Genomic DNA, 18,537 nt, shown 5'->3' with positions numbered 1-18,537 from the left:
TTGATATATATTATACCTACACAAGTATTACACTTATACAATAAGTATTCTACAAAAGTTACATATATTTCACTATGAAAAAGCTATGCGAAAATTGTAATCAAATGTGTTAGAACTAGTCTTTATGATTGAATCAGTCACAGCGCTACATGTGCACATTGGCGTAGCAGCCTAATGTAATGGTATAGGACATGTCAAAAATTTGTGATGGCGGTGGTATTAAAGGTTAGTTGTCATCGAGTAACTGAAATTTTCAGTTAAAGTTGATTTATATTGATGAACACGTGCCAGGATAATATTTACAGTTTTTAATATTTTTACTGCATCGTCTTATTTTCGATGGTAAATAATCTTAACAATCTATACTATATTCGAATTGTCACAGAACGTTTTGAAATATATTGTTATAAATGTGTATAGCATTTTACATTAACATATACTTGGAAATATCTGCGCAACATTACTACCATTCCAGTCTGTCAATGATTGATATTAACTTTCCTTATCCCTTTCAACAATTAGATACGAATTTTAAATTAAACTAGATACCGCTAGTTAATGAAAACAATTTCAAAAGCAATACTTTTCTGTACACTATTATACACGAATATCATAGTAGTTTTAAAATATCGTTAAATTCACCTCGTATACAAAACCAATCTCCATGATAAATACATGTTTCACTGAATACAGTTAACATTTCATCCAATTTATTTGACAAAATCGCATGTTTAGGCGCAGGGTCAATTTGAAAAGAAATGGCCATATATGAGACCAACTATTTTGAAAGTACTGAATCAAGAACCAGTGACTAAAGCAGAGTGGCAAGATTTATTTTTTTCTGTTCATCTGGTATGCGTGTGGAATGACAAAGACATTTCTAAGTTACAGGATGCGCTCAAAGAAGACATAATGGATTTTATAAAACAGGCTCAACAGGTACTAAACATTCTTTTACGATACACAAACTTATCACATCTTACTCGAAATGGAAAGAAGGAGAATGTCGTTTTATATACTTTGTAGAGAGTTTTAGCACATCAAGAAGAACAAGCTTTATTAAAGGCTTACATAGCCGAATGGAGAAAATTTTTTACTCAGTGTATTTATTTATCGATACCTTTTAAACAATTAGAAAGATATCTTCCTGGGAAACCAGCTTCTAGCATTCAAAAGATAAATCAACCCGAGGACATAGTTAGAAAGGTAAAAAAAATTGTACTGTATAAGTTTTTCGGCGTATGGTATCGTAACAGTTTGCCTTGATTTCAGTTAATGTTGGATAGTTGGAATCAAAGCATATTCGGAGAAATAAAACAGAAACTTCAGGATTCAGCTATGAGGCTTGTCCGTGCTGAAAGAAATGGAGAGGCATTCGATTCGCAACTTGTTATTGGTGTTAGAGAATCTTATGGTAATAAACTTGCTAATAGTGTTTAAGATATATGCTAAATGCTATCACATGCTCAGAGCTTTATGATAAATTGCAGTTAATTTATGTTCGAATATGAGGGACAAGCTTCAAATCTATAGAGAGAACTTTGAAGCTGCATACATAGAAGCAACGGAAGCTTTCTATTGGGTTAAAGCACCGGAACAATTATCGCTGCACGGTGTAGAGAATTACATGTGTTACGCAGAAGCGAAATTAAGAGAAGAAGAACTTCGCGCGCAGAAATATCTAGAACCAAACACCACGAGTGTACAGCTCTTAACTGATTGTTGCGTGCGTGTGTTGGTAGCAACTTTCAAGCCAGCTATATTAGCCGAATGTCCAAGAATGATCCAGCTTCATCAGACCGACCGTGAGTATGTTTTGATATTGTATAAGTTACAGTGTGTCGATAATGTATCTATAATAATGCTAATCGTACTATAATTATAGAACTTAGGCTAATGCTGAAGCTAATGGATAGAGTACCTGAAGGTGTTGGTCCAATGTTAAGGAATTTAGAAGAGCACATAGCGAGCGCAGGTCTGGCAGACATGATGGCAGCTGTAGATGTTATTACACAGGATTCTGAAAAATACGTAGAAAGGCTATTGGATCTTTTTCGTCGTTTCTCAACCCTTGTTAAGGAAGCATTTGACGATGATCCTCGATTCTTAACTGCTCGAGATAAAGCTTACAAACTTGTCGTAAATGATGCGACGGTATTTAGACTAGAATTGCCGGCTCGCCAAAGCGCTGGTATCGGTACAACGATTTTAAATAATAAACCCAATAACAATAATAACGGACAGCCGGAATCAAAGTGCCCCGAACTTCTCGCTAACTACTGTGATATGCTACTTAGGAAGACTCCTCTCAGTAAGAAACTAACTTCCGATGAAATTGAAAGCAAACTGAAGGATGTAGTAAGTAAATTTTCTTGGATACATAGAAATGAATATTTCTAATAGCACTTAATGTTGCTTCGTATCATATTCATCTTACATTGGTTTCGTTTTAGTTGTTAGTGTTAAAATATGTTCAGAATAAGGATGTATTTATGCGCTATCATAAAGCTCACTTAACACGACGCTTAATATTAGACACATCTGCAGATTCTGAGAAAGAGGAGAATATGGTAGAATGGCTCCGTGAAGTTGGAATGCCTGCTGATTATGTTAATAAATTAGCTCGAATGTTTCAAGATATTAAGGTATCGCAAGATCTCAATCAACAGTTCAAAGAACAGTGCAGAGCTGCTATCGCGGACAGTATAAACATTAAGGTACCTCTTGAAAGCTCCAAACGAATAGACTATCTTCATTTATCTATACGATTCGTCGATGCATACTGAATTAATATAATTTTCTGTAGATATTAAACGCAGGCGCGTGGGCTAGAGGTAGTGAACGCGTCACTGTAAGTTTACCGTTACAATTAGAAGATTATATTCCCGAAGTAGAAGAATTTTATAAGAAAAAGCATAGCGGGAGAAAATTACAGTGGTACCATCACATGTCGAATGGCACGGTAAGGAAGAAAATGTTTTTTCTTAGGAAACAGATGCTTTTACGTTTATGAAGAACTTTTGTGGATAAGGAAAGGTTTTTCTAGAATTACTTTAATCAAATACTGTATTTGTGTGTTTATTTGAAAAGAGAACGAGATTTTCAATTTTTCTGATGCAGTTAACAAGAGTATAGGGTAGAGCTTTTCAAAGAATTCAGTATCTTGGTTCTAATTTTCAGCTTCAGCTTACAACCAATTTGGGTGTTGTTCCAGATAACATTTTCCAACCAAGTGGGCCGCTTCGATGTGGACGTGACGACTTTTCAAATGGCAGTTTTATTTGCTTGGAATCAGCGACCGTTTGAGAGAATATCCTATGAAAATTTACGACTGGCTACAGAACTTCCCGATCCCGAGCTAAGACGAACTCTATGGTCCTTGTGTGCCTTTCCTAAACTAAAGCGGCAACTGCTTCTAGTAGAACCACATGCGCACAGTCCCAAAGATTTTGCAAATGACGCGAGGTTTTGGGTGAACCAAGAATTTGCCATTGTGTTAGTAATATATATTCAATAGAGTATGTATTAACTAAGAAATACACAATTCATCTTTACTTAATGTTTAGGAAAAATGGAAAGTTACAAAAACGGGGTAAAATTAATTTGATAGGAAGACTTCAACTATCAACCGAACGGAGTAAAGAAGAGGATAACCAATCTATTGTACAACTTAGAATATTAAGGGTTCAGGTATGGACGTGTTATTTGATTAAATAATTTTCTAAGTGTTTTTTCTTTTCTTAATAAACGTGAGTTATGATTTGTATCTATCTGTTTAAACAGGAGGCAATCATTAAGATTCTAAAGATGCGTAAGAAGATTAGTAATGCCCAATTACAAACCGAATTGGTTGACATACTGAAGAACATGTTTCTGCCGAGTAAAAAGATGATAAAAGAGCAGATCGAATGGCTAATTGAACATAAATATATTCGTCGACATGACGACGATATTAACACGTTTGTGTACATGGCATAAAGTGAAGTTATACATACGTACGAGATTGTTCAAACTCTTACGATTAATATTATATTTTTATAAAAATTCAGTTTTTGTGTATGAAAATGTATGCTCAAAAGATCGTAATGTAATTGAGAAATATTTAGCGTTTTTGTAACACATTCGTGACGAAAGAAAAGACATCCCGAAGGATGAACAATTAATTTGACATACAGACTCATATCGTTCTTAAATTGTGGATAGGTATAACGCCATCTTCGATGAGAACAATACCCGTTGTTAAGTGAAAAAGCTGTTAATGATACTTCGTTGTTCTAAATTCTACCTACACGGTGTACCGAATCACAGAACTTATGGTCAATTTTTTTTTTTTTTTTTTAAGGTAGCAGGTATCAGCTTGGAGACACCGATACAAAATTTGTGCGTTCCTAATAATCTGATTCGGAATGATTAAACGTAAATAATTTATACATTCAAAAAAATAATATATTCTCCATTTTGCAGGAGGTTTTGGTTGCATTAACAACGAGTAGATTGGTGGTTCCTTAAAACTTTAAGTTTATTCTTATCCTGGATGTTAGTCGATAGTTTTACTCTACTGGTTAAAAAAAGATAGAATGTCCAAAATATGCATAAGTCCTCAAAGAAGATTTCACGTAACTTTAGATTTAATTGCCGGAGATGTTTTAAATTTTAAACGATAGCGTTCACATACGTATATCTATATATGTGTGTATATATATACATACATATATATATATATATATATATATATATATATATTTATATACATATACGTAGTATGTACATTACGCGACATAATATATCCAATTATAAACTATGTAGATGCGTGAGTATGTTTATTTACTGTATGTGTACATATTTTTCAAATACTGATTTTTATTAATTTGTCCCAATTGTAGAAAATGCACTGGCTACAGAAGTTTCTTTAGATAATATCTTTTGCATTCTATTTTCTATTGATCGTGTGTCGTGGTTTTTTAATCTAAATAAATATGTATTTTCGATTGTAAGGATCTAGATCGAAGGGAAATACATACCTACGAAGAAGAAAGGATACAATAAGTGGCCTATAACATTACATGTAAATTGTGGAATTCAAAAATTCAAATTCATTTCACAAAAATAATAAAACAATGTATAATCTTTATGCTGAAGGAATTATACATGATTACGTTATGAACTATGACATATTGGCTTAACATTACTAATAACATCTATATGTATAAAGCTTTTATATTATTTCAGTAAGCTAATGAAATGGAAAAGTAAACAATCTCTGAATTAAAGACAGAACCTTTTATATTCCTGTTTACTGTGTCTGTACAACATTCAATCACAAAGAATAAATTTCTGGTAACATATTTATTCACACAAAAGTAATTTACTATAACATATTTATAAATTTTCAACAGCTTTACATAAGATTAAATCTTACCACCAACATGAAATATATTTTATATGAATGAGAACATTATGTACATATACATATACGTATGCATTATAGGTAAACGGAGCGAGTTGTAGATCGCTTACGTGGAGTCGAAGAGAGGGATCAAGGGGAGAGATAAATCCTGGAACATGTTTGGTTGCCATTTATCCAACTCGATTTCGCCGTTATCCCTCCATTGTCCGTGGCAATCGCGCGAGGGGCACGTGTGAGCCGAGCACAGGAATAATAGAAATTATAAACAGTCGGACTGTCGAGCGCATCGCGGCTACAACTCGCTCTGCTTACCTATACTGTTACAACAGCACAGCAACACCGACACACTGCAAATAGTACGTATATTTTTAATTGCATCGAGCTGTTTCTCATATAACATTACTCTATAATTCGCTTACCAATTATTCGTAGTTTAAAATTTTTTAACATTCTTTGGGGGAAAAAATCACTTATCAGTTCAACCTCAATATAGATTAATTGAAAAATAACATAGAATAGTATCCGTAATACCGATTTTCATACGTGCACATGATAATATACACTCACAGTCACATGTATGTACATTAAATATACATCAATGTTAATAACTGCTCTTATTCGAAGTCGTCGCACACACCTTTGCTTCTCAACGAATCTCTATTTCTTCGGCTAACTTTCGTTCGAAATTTCAAGATTCTTATTAGAGCAAGTATTTATTTCTATTCCCTTTCTGATATTATCTAAGACCTTAAATTTTATGTGCCTTCTGTGAGAATACAACATCAATAATTTGAGGTACAACTTCGATATCGCTAATTTCAAGATTTTTCACTCTCGACACGTTAATCTTAGATTTATTAATGTTTTCCACGGTAGATAAGCTTCTACTACCTTAAGTTAGTTTCGAAGATAAGGAAGAACAACTATCGAGTTATTCTGAAATAGTGTGTGCATTATTCCATTCTAGTAGTTTGTTTGTACGTTAATTAAATAATTCGATGATTCTTAAGCTGTTTCGTCACATTTCCGGCGATATATTTTCAGTCGCAACATAAGCATAAGATAATATTATTTATCTGAAAGCACGGAGCGTCATCTTTTAAGTAGAACGCTAGAGTACGTTATAATCTATTGTATAAATGTTTATAAAATACTCACATATATTTACCTTAACAAAAACGATTTACAAATCATTTCCTGTGTCACCGTTGCCACAAGCTAAGAAGTACCAATTTTGCAATATAGTAATGAAAACTTTTGAATGTTGAATGCCATTGTCCGCAATGCCTCTAGTTGCTTCTTGGATGGATAAATAATTCATTGTCATGGAGTGAACAGCATTTCTAATAGAACTATTTATGAATGTTCTGGACAACGCGTATGTTGAATACGCGGTACATTCTTAATAGGATTTGCCGTCTCGCAAACATGAACGACTATGCCTGGTTGTCCTGAACCACCAGGATGCAACTCGTGACTTCCCCCTGCAAGATTAACCATGTAATCGGTGCACGACAAGAGAAACCTTAAATAGTTCATTTAAATGTTACAACCTGCAGATAAGTTCGCTATAGCTGCTAATAGATCATGATTAACTAAAGGTTCGCCTTCTTCTCTAGGCTTCCATCCAACGGGTGGTGAAGCGGGCGGTGAAATTAGGAACTGTTTAGTAAGTGCTGGTGGCTGAAGATGTTGGTCTTCCATATCTATAAAACATATCATTTGTATAATTGCTAAAATTAATCCAAACGCTCTTAACCCTTCGGCGGGCGCGCTTTGTCGAATCTCATGAGCGGACGCGCTGCGGCACTTTATGCCGCAAACAGAAAGACACCAATATAATTCAATAATAGCAAAATGTATTGCATAAATGACAAGAACAGTAAAGTCAGAAGTAGTTCGTACAAAATAAACAAAATAAATTCTAGAATAAACAATAAAAACCAATAGTAAAAATAGTAAAATAAACAACGAGATCAGTCTTCCTCCATTGCGGGATGCAAGAAATTATTGCAATAAACTGTTTTATTACTATGCTTTGTGAATAGTAATAATAAAGCGAGAGATAAAGTGAGAGAAGATATTGTATTTCGTCGCCTTCGTGCCGCTTTGTAGCGCCGAACGTCGTTTATGATTTGCCGCCATTTCGGTCCGTCTCATTCATTCGCGGGCTGTCCCACTCTACGCGATACCAGAATAAAGGGAAACCGAAAAGATTCTGCGATTCGATCTAAGGTGATGCTCGGTCACGAATCCTTACGTTAGATCGAGACAGATCTGTATAGCGCGCTTGTAAACTAATTGACCGGCCGCGATCTTCGGGACATCGGCACCGATGATTTGCGATGTAAGAGGCTTATGGAGCACAATGAAAGATTCACTGCTACAACCAAACACAGCTTAGATCTAAGAGTTTTCTACATGAAATGACCAGATGCGCTGAGGCACAGACTACCACGATTTAGTACCTTCCACTTGAAAAATTCAGTTACATCTGATACAGTACTTCAATAGCCACGATTTTGGTCTTATATGTCTCCTATAATAGTCAGCCAAGCATATCTCGATGAACACTGCCATACAACTAAGTATATAAATGATATCTCTAAATACATAAAAATGCGGCATAAAAGACCGCGACACGCCCATCAGAGGGTTAACTTGGAATATAATTTTTACAAACCAATCGGCGTAACAGGTTGTGCGAAATAACAATTGATATCGGTCTCTCCAAAATGAGCTTGATGCAGCTGTATCCTAGCATTAGCCGCTGCACTTGGAGAACTATAGTTGACTTTCATTCTCCTGAATGATCTAAAATACTGAAATGTAGCGTCCTCCCCAAATTGTTTAAACAGATCCTCTATTTCATGCTGCGAACCAATGAAAGATATTTAGCTAAGTGTACATCCGTTAAGCGAGACTTTATTCCTATTACCTTTACTTCGTCGTGTTTAAAAACCCGTGGGTCTACATTAGTTACAATTACAGATGTTGGCAAGTCTTCGTCGTGTACTAGATCGTCTATGGACCTCGGACTTGTGTTGTTTTGGCCTTTCTCTATCTCGAACTGTAGTTCTAGCTGCTGGTAATTGGGATGTAAATTTGGTAATCCGTCGACCTCGTTTATTATGATATTCTCTGATTCCTCCAGTTCCTCATCTGCCAATACACTTGAACCATGTTTCTCCTCCATCCTTACTTCTTACTGTTGAATTTCAAACGCATTAAATTACAATGCCCTTCGCTTCAATGATTGTGCCATTAAACTACTTTAGCAGACTTTGGTTATCGTTTACCGGTTCGCTAACTAAACTTATGTGCTATTAAAATAAATAGTTACTTTAGTTTATCTGTGGTACATAACGTTCATTACATTAACTCAACAGCATGCAGCTCTTTGACATCACTTATCGCAGCATTGTACTTTGTCTGTCTAAAAGTTTCAGGTTTCCTGTGTCATTTTCATGACTAAATCTATGTACGATAAATTGTACGAAACTCATGCATATTTATAAAACTCGTATTAACCGCACGATATACAAATAATGCCAATTTATTTGCCACCGTTCTATCTCTCATCGATGCACAAGAAATGACGCGCGTAACTACTACTACAGAGGAACACACATGCACAGTTTGTTTCAGTGAAAAAGCGATTTATAATCAGCTGACTGGACTCAGATAATACTTGCTTAATCTTTCTTGAGCGGCTAAATCAGATGTTGTGGGACGCTCTTTCCCTTTCCTAAATTTACTCGGATCGGAAATAATTTGTCTATATATTACAGATTACTTGATTTAGCTCTAATCTACACAGAAAATTGGTCATTGCACTAACGTACTCTTAACCATTTCCACAAGTCTCCGTACTCTTCTCGGTATTTACTATTTTATTATTATAATGACGAAATCTTTCACAATCTTAGAGTACAAAAAGTAACTAGAAAGATAACAAGCAGCTGACACACGCAGATGATTTTTCCTCTTTCGAACCCTTTCGAACAAGGTTGCATCTTACCAAAAAAAACCTGTGCCCATTGCGCGCAGCGAATAAGAATGGATTCGAATTTGAATTACGTACGTACCGTGGATAACAGTAGCAGGACGCGATATTATTTGTAAATACGATGGAAAAAAATGCCTTCCTAGGGTATTGCTATTTGAAAATTCGTCTTATGTCAATCTTGTTCTTGTAAAGTTACCTTTCTGTACATTCATACAAAACACACGCGCACGCATGTGCACATGTATGCACGTATACATTCCTGGGATAATACCGATAATTGCCGATAATACGGAGCAACAAATAACAATGTCGACGATGGAGGGTTCGCTTAGCAAATGGACAAATGTTGTCAATGGATGGCAATATCGATGGTTCGTTTTAGACGATAATGCCGGTCTCTTGTCATATTATACGGTAAGGCTTTTTAAATGGTACAATCGGCGCGTTTGGTGATCACTGTGTATCACTCATAGGTTACACCCAAGTTTACATTAAAAAAAATTGCCTCAATATCTAATTAAAAATTCTAGTCCGACGTATATTTGTTTTGCAATGGTAGCTCCTTTGTTTGCTCGCCTCGTATTTCACTACTATTTTTGTTTCTTACAACTAACTTACATACCTGTCATAATCAGCTGATTTCTGAATTTCAAGTTATCGAGTAGCTTTCGAAGGAAGTGCTTGTCAAACTAACACGATAGGGACAAACCATGTTCAAAGAGAACTCTAATATGAATAATAATCTATGTATAAATATAAGTGTTTTATAATAAATAATATTAATTGTATTTGTTATTAGTAATATATCACGAGCTAACATAAGTGTGGCTTTAATTTCAGAGTAAAGACAAAATGATGAGAGGGGCACGTAGAGGATGTGTACGCTTAAGGGGCGCTATTATTGGTATCGACGATGAGGATGATAGTACATTCACGATAACCACATCGTCCTATAAAGATGATCCGAAGACATTTCACTTTCAAACAAGAAACGCGGAGGAAAGGGAACGCTGGATTCGTGCTTTGGAAGACACTATATTACGTCATTCGCATGCGGTACGATTATTTATACCTTCTGTACATAATATGAATAATATTCTTTTCCTATATTAAATAATGAAAGGTATATTATTATTTCAGAGATGGGATCCTAAAAAGTCTCCCCCTAAGCAGGATTTTGATCGTAAGGTAGCCGAAGCAGACGCATATCTCCAATTATTAATTGATCAAATAAAATTGATAGAAGCGAAACAGAAAACTATTGATTCAGAAAACGAAAAGAAGCAACAAAAGTATGGAGCAGTTTTAACACAAGCCAACACGTTACTTAATTCTGTTAAGCACACGATAGTTCAGTTACAAATTGCAAAGGTAAACATTTGGCGCGCTTATAATATACTTTTCAGGTGGACTCTGTAATGATAATTTAAGCGTTTTGCTTAATTACTTTTAGTATACACTTAATACTTTTAGAATACAGCAATACCTGTAAATGGGATATATAGGGGACCTACAGATTCAGTACACGTTACATCTCCCTTGTCCCATGGTAATTAATTAGGTGTACATAATTAGAGAATATAGCTATGAGAGAAAATTGCTAATACAGTGAATTTTAGTTGGTACATCAGAACCAGAGGAAATTGTACAGACTGGAATCGAACTGGGTTCTGAATGCGTAGAGCCAAGAGTATCTATATTATCAAATGGTAATTTGTTTTCTCTTATATACGTCTGTTAAATTAAAAATGAAGTTTAGGTTCATATATATTTAGATAGAGTGCCCGAAGAAATAAATAAACTTGTTAGAAAGATGATTTTGAATACGCGTTTTTGTCGCATTTCATTCTTAAAGCAGTTGTAGATAGGGATCTTCCGGTACCACAGTTTTCGTACTCGTCTTCGGATGAAGATGAAGACTATTATGATGCAGCAGATGAGATATCATCGCCTTCTGCGATACAAAATCATATGGCTGTGTGAGTATTCATAAACTTCGCAAAATTCAAAGTGCAAAGCTGCGCGAATATCAAGAATTCTCTAACATAATCATTTAACGTTTCAGTAGAAGACGAGATAGTGACCGCCCGCAGACACACGCGGAAATTGGTCCGACTGAAAATCGGAGGCAACCCCCGTTGCCTCCTGTAAAAGGTGACGGATCAGTGGATTACGATGGTGAGTAGTTTTCTAAATTATTACGCACTTAAATAACTACATCGCGTTGACGTTATATTTAGATTTCTTCAAGATACACTTCTTGCATCGTATTTATCTAAAGTATGTCTAAAGTCTTAGTATATATCTGCGTGTAGTAAACTTTAGTAGTAGAAAATCAAGACCAACTATATTTAGATAAGTCAAAGCAGTTGGAAATGTATTAGACATTAAAATGGACCAAAATAGCTCCATGTGAAGTAGCTGTTATATGATTTTTATTATTGTTTAGTATTCGCGTTAAAACGCAATTTGAATTCATGAATTCGTAATATCAAATAAAGATGACGTTGTACAACGATTATGAAAAATAAATATTAAAAATTCATAATGTATATATTCGTTAGCATCGATAATATAGGTATGCACCCGTCTATGTTATCCGCATCTACGACTATTGATTTTAGAGAGCATCTTACACAACACGTGAATTATCGTGTTATCGTAACGTTATCGCGAAGTAGTCATCAAATTTGTATTTAAAATCAAATGTGAATGTTTAGTAACATGACGAATTTACAGATAAAAGATTCCTATGAAACTTTAGTGTTACCTTCTTCCCTGTGGATCTTGTTTTTCTGAAAAAGATTTTTATGTTAGGTATAGTTAATTCTGTGCTGTGAGAGTATTTAGGAATGGATATTAGGTGGTATTTTGTAAAAAGACAATATGTTGGCCGCAGATTCAAAGAGTAAGTCTTTCAATTCTGTTAAAATGCATTTAACAAAGTATTACAGCTTTGACGGGATTCTTAGAGTATACGAATAGTTTCTTTACTTTTACAAATAAATAGCGTACATACTAATTCCTAAAAAAATAAATATTTCATTGAATTTTTGTGGAATTCTTTGATAAATTCAACTACTTCCTGGCCTTTAGGTTACTGCCATAAAATCGTGTTATATGTTTTAGCTCTTTACGAGGAGGACAGCGAAACAGAAAGTTAGTAATCATTTGGTTATTAGAGTTTGAAATTATTATGAGATTAAACGAAATTAATAGATGAATGTGTCGCTGATCTGTATCATTGCTTTTTAGTGGATTCCATGGAATCTCATGGATCTGTCGTAACTCACCTTTTATCGCAAGTAAAGATTGGTATGGATTTAACAAAAGTAGCGTTACCTACATTTATCCTGGAGCGCAGGTCGCTTCTTGAAATGTATGCAGATTATTTTGCGCATCCGAACCAGTTTATAAGGTATATTATTTAAAGCAGACAACTATTAAATAAAAATTATCAAGGCCCTTTGTATATTTATATATTATCTGATCTGATACATTCTAGCATAGCAGATATGACCACCCCTAAAGATAGAATGGTTCAAGTAGTTCGTTGGTACTTGTGTAGCTTCCACGCAGGCCGCAAGTCAAGAGTGGCCAAAAAACCATATAATCCAATATTAGGTGAAATTTTTAGATGCCATTGGGACATTCCCATTGACACTGTAGATAATTCAATTGATTCGAAAGTAGTTGCCGAAGGTCCTGTACCGTGGTGTAAAGAGAATCAACTTTCGTTTATCGCAGAGCAAGTTTCTCATCACCCCCCAGGTAAGCTTCTTTAGCTTATCGAAATAATTGAAATAAATTTTATTTAAAAAGGAAGTAATATTGTTTGTATTGTAGTAAGTGCATTTTATGCTGAACATTATGCAAAAAAGATTAGTTTTGGTGCACATGTGTGGACACAGAGTAAATTCCTTGGACTGAGTATAGGAGTACATAACGTTGGAAAGGGTTGGGTAAATGTATTACAACACGGAGAAGAATATGTTTTAACTTTTCCAAATGGGTACGGTAGATCTATTTTTACTGTGCCATGGATAGAGTTAGGGGGAACTGCAACTATACATTGTACACAAACTGGCTTTCATGCTACTGTAGAATTCTTAACTAAGCCTTTTTATGGTGGTAAACGTAACCGAATTACGTGTCAGGTTACTCAGCCAGGAGATAAAAAACCATTTCTTGTCATAAACGGAGAATGGAGTGGTGCTATCGAAGCAAAGTGGTCCGACGGGGTGAGTATAAAAACTACTGGAGTACTGCTGTATCAGTCAGTAAATTTTTCATTAATTGCCATGGTACATTTCAATTTTACAGAGGACTGAAATGTTTGCGGATGTTAGAGAGCTTGAAATTCAGAGAAAATTAGTAAAGCCAGTCTGTGAGCAAGAAGAGCATGAATCGCGGAAAATTTGGCGAGATGTAACAGTCGGATTAAGAATCAATGATATGGAAAAAGCTACAGCTGCGAAATATGCACTCGAGCAAAAGCAACGAGAGGAAGCACGTATTAGAAAAGAAAATAACACTAATTGGCAAACGAAGGTAAGTATTTCTCAAAACTTAGGGGATTGCATTCTCGTTTTCATGTTTCGAACGAATAAATATGCATTATTCTGTTCTTTTCAATAGCTGTTTAAAAAAGCCGATGACGGTGGTTGGGTTTACATGACACCTCTCGCAGACAGATTACATTCTTCCCCTGATCAAGCAGGTGCAACATAAGTTTACAAAATGTTTTGCCGCAGTTTTAAACAATGCACAGTACTAGAAATTTAAGGCCTAAGTAATTAAGGCATGACTCATCATAATGTTAATTTATACAATACATTTTAATGCTTCTCAATACACTATTTTAAGCTTAATGACTCTATACTATTAAAACGAAGAAAATCGAAAGGAATTATAAATTCTTTCCTCTAAATTGTTACTTTTCACGTAAACCTGATCGAGTACAATAGGGAAATATTAAAATGGTATACAATGTTAAGGTTTCATTGAATGATATATAAGTATTTTGATAGCTGGCAAATTATTTTTTATAATACATAGCTATTGACAGTTACGATATTAGAGGGAAAAGATCTGCGTAGTGTCGTACCATGTATCATATCTGGATATAGGTCTGTGAAGCTAATGCACTACTAACAAGATATTGATACAGAAACAATATTCTTGACGTTACCGTCATTGCTAATAAAAGGTGAAATGTGACTTAACGTAATAGAAGATGGAATAATTAATTAATAGTATGGTGAATAGAATACACGTTTCTCTTGGTGTACAGATATAATTGGAGAAGAATATTCACACATTAGCGAATTAGTTACTGCGTTCAATGTTTTCCTGATAGTATGCTAAACGTCTTTAGAATGATATTGGTCGATTAAAAACACCGTGCTGTAATGATCAACTTCTCAAGATTTTCAAAAACTCCAGGTCATTCCTTAATGACTTAAAAACTTTCGAGCAATTATATCTACCTAGAGTGATGAAATTCTGAAATAATTTAGCTAATATATGAGTTGCAAAGAGGACAGTTGTATCCATAATTGTGAAAATATATATTATGTACATTATATGTATGTACATAATTAATTGTTTTTTTCTGAAATTGTATTGGACTTAAAGAATAAGCATTTACATTATGTAAATATATATAGCTATTTCTTCTAGGTTTTGCGTGTGAAATTTTTTCCTATATCTATACGTTACTTTTTAATTAACCTGATTAAGCATAAAGTATTGAAATTTAACGCAATTGCATTAATGCAAACGAAAGTAACTTTTAATTGTTAAATTCTTTAATTTCATTGCAGTAAATAATAATATATATTCACATTGTAAAATATTCTTTGATCACAATATTGGATATAAAATATCCTGATATACCAATAGTCACATATAATTCTCATACAGTTTTATTCGTGCATCCCAATGATACATAAATGTTCAGTTTAATCTATCATTGCAATATTTCTGTTTGCGTTTACAGTTATGTAAGAAATAGTATGTAAAACGGAGAATTTTCTTTCCGCAACAGTGTAAAACATATCAACTTTCGTTTGCTGGTTTCTCTAAATATATGTGTCCAACATAATAATCAGATGCAACTCTATGAAGTTGTGGAAATCGTTTGGTTGATAGTAATAAGTGTTTTAAACCAGCTTGTATCACCAGGAAACTTACTTCGCAATACGTCTCGTTTGCGGAATCAACGTTACATTTATTTGTTTCGTATTTATACAATACTTTAACAATGGGTGCTTTCTGCAAACTGATAATATTATCAGCTGAGCTTGTTTTAGATTCAATCATTAAGTTTAAGTGCCAGTCCATTGGTCTTAGAATAAGGTAATGAATTCCTTTTCCCACAGAAGATTGCAAAATTATTTCTTCGCCAAACATACCGGTCATAGAAGTTTTAATAGCTATTAAGAAATCGTCGAAGGGATCTGTTGCACTCTTTATCTTTGCATTGTTTAATAAATTGTAATCTATAGAACAGCTCCACAATTTCAGTGAACTGTTTGTGTAAACTTTCCCTAAGCATTGCAAGCACCTGTTGCAAATTATATTATTTCCATCTTTTTTCAAGTTATTATTAAACAAATTTGTATGAACAACAAAGAAAAGTGGCCCGTAAAAGATATCAGATTCCAGTGGTACCAAACTTTTTGTAATATCGTGACAGCTGTGTTTACAACAGAACCATTCACTGGGATCATAATTCATATCCGGTGCAGGTAACACTCTCTTCACGAGTATTTTCTTAGAGAGAATGGCTTTACAACATGCACATAATATGTTGCAATCACCTGTATTAAGTAACTCAGCGTTTTGCGAGGAATCTTTTACAAAATTAATCTTCGATGCTGTGTTGGTAATCACTTCTGTCTGAGAAGATCCGAAAACAGAATTGGACTTTGTTTGTACACGAAAACAAATCCAATCATTTATTATATTTAATGCCGATAACGAGTCCGGTATTAATTTTACAAATTTTGTCAGGAACTTTACTGTTTTGTTCTCTATTGTCATCTCTATAGTTTCTTCTAAGAGCTTTATTCCAACATTCGTCGAGTTGACATTCTTTTTCAATTGGATAAAAGCATTGCATATCTGAAGTCTAGGTCTCAACTCGAATGTTATGGATTCTATCATATTATTATTATAATATATAAATTAAAAACTTAAATTGCAGAATTTAGTCTTGGTGTTGTTTGAAGTTCAACCAAGTACATATGATATTGAAAATGATATTTCTCTCGGAAAGATAAATTAATAAGAAAGTCATATTACGATAGACCTACAAAGAAATTTTGCTTTTAGATTCAAACAAACTTACACGCTGGAACTTAATAGAATTAAAATAAATGTTTTGAGTTTTACCTTCGATGTAGTGCGTTTATTGCACAAAATAATATACGTGACGTAAGGTAAAAAGATTGCCTTTTATAATTTCAAATTAATGAGTTCTCCTTAACCCATATCATTAAAGTTCATTTCACAAGTCTCCAAGTATTATCGTAGATGTACCTAAAACAAATACTTCCTTTAGAAAATAGTAGCATTAAAATATCGTAAAACTAACTGAAAAACTACTTTGCTGTAGATAATTACATTCGTTAAGTTCTGCAATCAATCGTTGCATAGTATGCGTGATATATATAATTTACCCGAATAAACCATACGCTTTACTATGGCTGCAGTTTAAAGCTGATTAATTTAAACTTTCGCATCTTTGGGCACTCCGACTGAATAAGTAAATAATTACAATTCATAATGCAATGGGAATGTTAGCAGTTCAACGGACCACGTGCTGGCTTTTGACATATGCTCGTAAGAACCAGGGGGACCAAGCCGTCTTTGTTTGGCTGAAGTTTTCCCGTTTAGTTAGCACCGTCTTGGTAGGAGGCGCTAGGTACATCACACACACATACCTACGTGTATCAGTGAGCACGCACACAACCTTTCGACGTTGGTGAAATGTTACCATGACGACCGTCGTCATTTAGAAATGTTTGGCGCAGACACGAGGAAGTGTCCTCACTTTCCCTGGTTTACCCTTTCTAAGGCCGTCTGACCATGGATTGTCGCGTCAGTGACGCGTATGCAGCAGATAGAAGGATATACAAAGCAATTGAATATATTTTCTTTTCCTAAGAAAAGAAGAAATATTCAATTTCAATGTTTATCCTTCTATCTGCTGCATACGTGTCGCTGGCGCGACGATCCGTGGACAGGTTTTAAAGTAAACGGTACATTACACGTATTCACATACACATACGTCCCGATTCACACCAATTCACACATTCACAGTTTAGTACGCACCTCATTGGTAGGAGGCGCTACAAACTCTGCTTCAACTTTCGTAAGAGGGAAGCTTGGCCCCCCTGGTGCCACCTCTGAAGTAACAACTTCGTGAAAGAACTGTGACTTGTGTTGCGCACTGTATGTTTAAAAACGGTAACTCTGAGAACCATATTCCACCGATTCATACAGGTCGGTAAAGTTAATAGACATGAAGAATAACTGCCCCTGCTAAGAAAAATGAAAACACTGCAAATGAAGAATTGCATACTAAATTACTTTTCAATTACTAAATAAACGAAATCGATCCAAATACGATCGCATTCTTTATCCTTATCACCGACCCACGGTAAAAAGTATCTCTTACCTCGCCATAATTGGTTTCAACACAGACGAGGTACAGCATAGACCTATCACCTTATAGATGTTCGTGTCGCCACCCAAACTGTATTACCGACCCATAATTTGAGGTCTGAATGTAGTGGCATCTGCTCATGAACAGCGTTCAACTCAGCAACTACTCTGACATGTGTTGAAAGGCTGAAAGGTGTTTGCGTACTTGTATACGTGTGACTCGTTTAGAGAGAGAGTTTGGCACAGGTAGGCTTTTGCTACGCTATGCTTTGGCTCGGTTTGTCAACGACTCACGCCGATTTTTCTCCGAAAATCCATTTCAGGGATCAAGACACTATGAAGCACAAAAATGGTATTTCTTCAAAGCCCATGCAAGCTATAAGTTGCAAGATGACATTGTTTATTAGTACTTTGCGTGTAGTAGAACCTTTTCACGTATCGTACGCCG

At 34.8% G+C, this 18,537-nt stretch overlaps 4 protein-coding genes across 15 annotated transcripts; 2 read left to right on the top strand and 2 right to left on the bottom strand.

Moving 5' to 3' along the window:
* The first annotated feature begins 92 nt into the window (after nucleotides 1–92).
* Cul5 (cullin 5) lies at nucleotides 93–4,708 on the top strand. 2 transcript variants are annotated; one of them, XM_076820220.1, is made up of 11 exons: nucleotides 93–225; nucleotides 736–939; nucleotides 1,027–1,206; nucleotides 1,273–1,414; nucleotides 1,491–1,805; nucleotides 1,886–2,358; nucleotides 2,454–2,717; nucleotides 2,807–2,962; nucleotides 3,215–3,495; nucleotides 3,567–3,690; nucleotides 3,784–4,708. In XM_076820220.1, exons 1-11 carry the CDS (start codon nucleotides 208–210, stop codon nucleotides 3,976–3,978), a joined length of 2,352 nt encoding a protein of 783 aa, XP_076676335.1. In that variant the 5' UTR covers nucleotides 93–207; the 3' UTR covers nucleotides 3,979–4,708. The 2 variants fall into 2 exon arrangements, with proteins under 2 accessions (XP_076676335.1, XP_076676336.1); XM_076820221.1 differs by having other exon boundaries at nucleotides 174–342.
* A 623-nt stretch (nucleotides 4,709–5,331) lies between these two features.
* Sra (RRM_RCAN_like domain containing protein Sra) lies at nucleotides 5,332–9,353 on the bottom strand. Of its 9 annotated transcripts, XR_013086432.1 has the most exons (7): nucleotides 9,253–9,345; nucleotides 9,099–9,155; nucleotides 8,346–8,611; nucleotides 8,091–8,280; nucleotides 6,961–7,113; nucleotides 6,566–6,891; nucleotides 5,332–6,483 (listed from the first exon to the last, which is right to left on the bottom strand). XR_013086432.1 is itself a non-coding variant. In XM_076820289.1 (5 exons), exons 2-5 carry the CDS (start codon nucleotides 8,601–8,603, stop codon nucleotides 6,764–6,766), a joined length of 729 nt encoding a protein of 242 aa, XP_076676404.1. In that variant the 5' UTR covers nucleotides 8,604–8,611; nucleotides 9,099–9,351; the 3' UTR covers nucleotides 5,332–6,763. The 9 variants fall into 9 exon arrangements, 1 of the variants encoding a protein (XP_076676404.1); XR_013086431.1 differs by having other exon boundaries at nucleotides 8,346–8,615; nucleotides 9,099–9,353; XR_013086429.1 differs by having other exon boundaries at nucleotides 9,099–9,351.
* Nucleotides 9,354–9,676: 323 nt separating this feature from the next.
* LOC143373216 (oxysterol-binding protein-related protein 9) lies at nucleotides 9,677–16,868 on the top strand. 3 transcript variants are annotated; one of them, XM_076820219.1, is made up of 13 exons: nucleotides 9,677–9,830; nucleotides 10,257–10,472; nucleotides 10,557–10,787; nucleotides 10,890–10,965; nucleotides 11,036–11,125; nucleotides 11,281–11,395; nucleotides 11,482–11,594; nucleotides 12,546–12,575; nucleotides 12,672–12,834; nucleotides 12,922–13,187; nucleotides 13,263–13,657; nucleotides 13,740–13,967; nucleotides 14,055–16,868. In XM_076820219.1, the coding sequence occupies exons 1-13, from the start codon at nucleotides 9,723–9,725 to the stop codon at nucleotides 14,145–14,147; spliced, it is 2,124 nt and encodes a 707-aa protein (XP_076676334.1). In that variant the 5' UTR covers nucleotides 9,677–9,722; the 3' UTR covers nucleotides 14,148–16,868. The 3 variants fall into 3 exon arrangements, with proteins under 3 accessions (XP_076676334.1, XP_076676333.1, XP_076676332.1); XM_076820218.1 differs by having other exon boundaries at nucleotides 11,275–11,395; nucleotides 11,485–11,594; XM_076820217.1 differs by having other exon boundaries at nucleotides 11,272–11,395.
* LOC143373240 (uncharacterized) lies at nucleotides 15,328–16,586 on the bottom strand. Its single transcript, XM_076820282.1, has one exon. It carries the CDS (start codon nucleotides 16,584–16,586, stop codon nucleotides 15,477–15,479), a length of 1,110 nt encoding a protein of 369 aa, XP_076676397.1. The 3' UTR covers nucleotides 15,328–15,476.
* Nucleotides 16,869–18,537: the final 1,669 nt, after the last annotated feature.

This window comes from Andrena cerasifolii, chromosome 9 (assembly GCF_050908995.1).
Source record: "Andrena cerasifolii isolate SP2316 chromosome 9, iyAndCera1_principal, whole genome shotgun sequence".
In the NCBI taxonomy this organism is placed as follows: Eukaryota; Metazoa; Arthropoda; class Insecta; order Hymenoptera; family Andrenidae; genus Andrena; species Andrena cerasifolii.
The sequence above is the reverse complement of the archived record's forward strand: the minus strand, read 5'-3'. Positions and strand labels throughout refer to the sequence as shown.

Excerpts from the sequence above, each read along its gene's own strand:
- LOC143373216 (XM_076820217.1), top strand. The coding sequence starts at position 9,723 with ATGTCGACGATGGAGGGTTCGCTTAGCAAATGGACAAATGTTGTCAAT. Across the intron at positions 10,966-11,035 it reads TACATCTCCCTTGTCCCATG|TTGGTACATCAGAACCAGAG; the intron begins GTAATTAATTAG and ends AGTGAATTTTAG. Across the intron at positions 12,576-12,671 it reads GGAGGACAGCGAAACAGAAA|TGGATTCCATGGAATCTCAT; the intron begins GTTAGTAATCAT and ends ATTGCTTTTTAG.
- Cul5 (XM_076820220.1), top strand. Across the intron at positions 1,207-1,272 it reads CCGAGGACATAGTTAGAAAG|TTAATGTTGGATAGTTGGAA; the intron begins GTAAAAAAAATT and ends CCTTGATTTCAG. Across the intron at positions 2,359-2,453 it reads AAAGCAAACTGAAGGATGTA|TTGTTAGTGTTAAAATATGT; the intron begins GTAAGTAAATTT and ends GTTTCGTTTTAG.
- Sra (XM_076820289.1), bottom strand. The coding sequence starts at position 8,603 with ATGGAGGAGAAACATGGTTCAAGTGTATTGGCAGATGAGGAACTGGAG. Across the intron at positions 8,281-8,345 it reads TTAAACACGACGAAGTAAAG|CATGAAATAGAGGATCTGTT; the intron begins GTAATAGGAATA and ends ATTGGTTCGCAG. Across the intron at positions 6,892-6,960 it reads TATAGCGAACTTATCTGCAG|GGGGAAGTCACGAGTTGCAT; the intron begins GTTGTAACATTT and ends TTAATCTTGCAG.
- LOC143373240 (XM_076820282.1), bottom strand. The coding sequence starts at position 16,586 with ATGATAGAATCCATAACATTCGAGTTGAGACCTAGACTTCAGATATGC.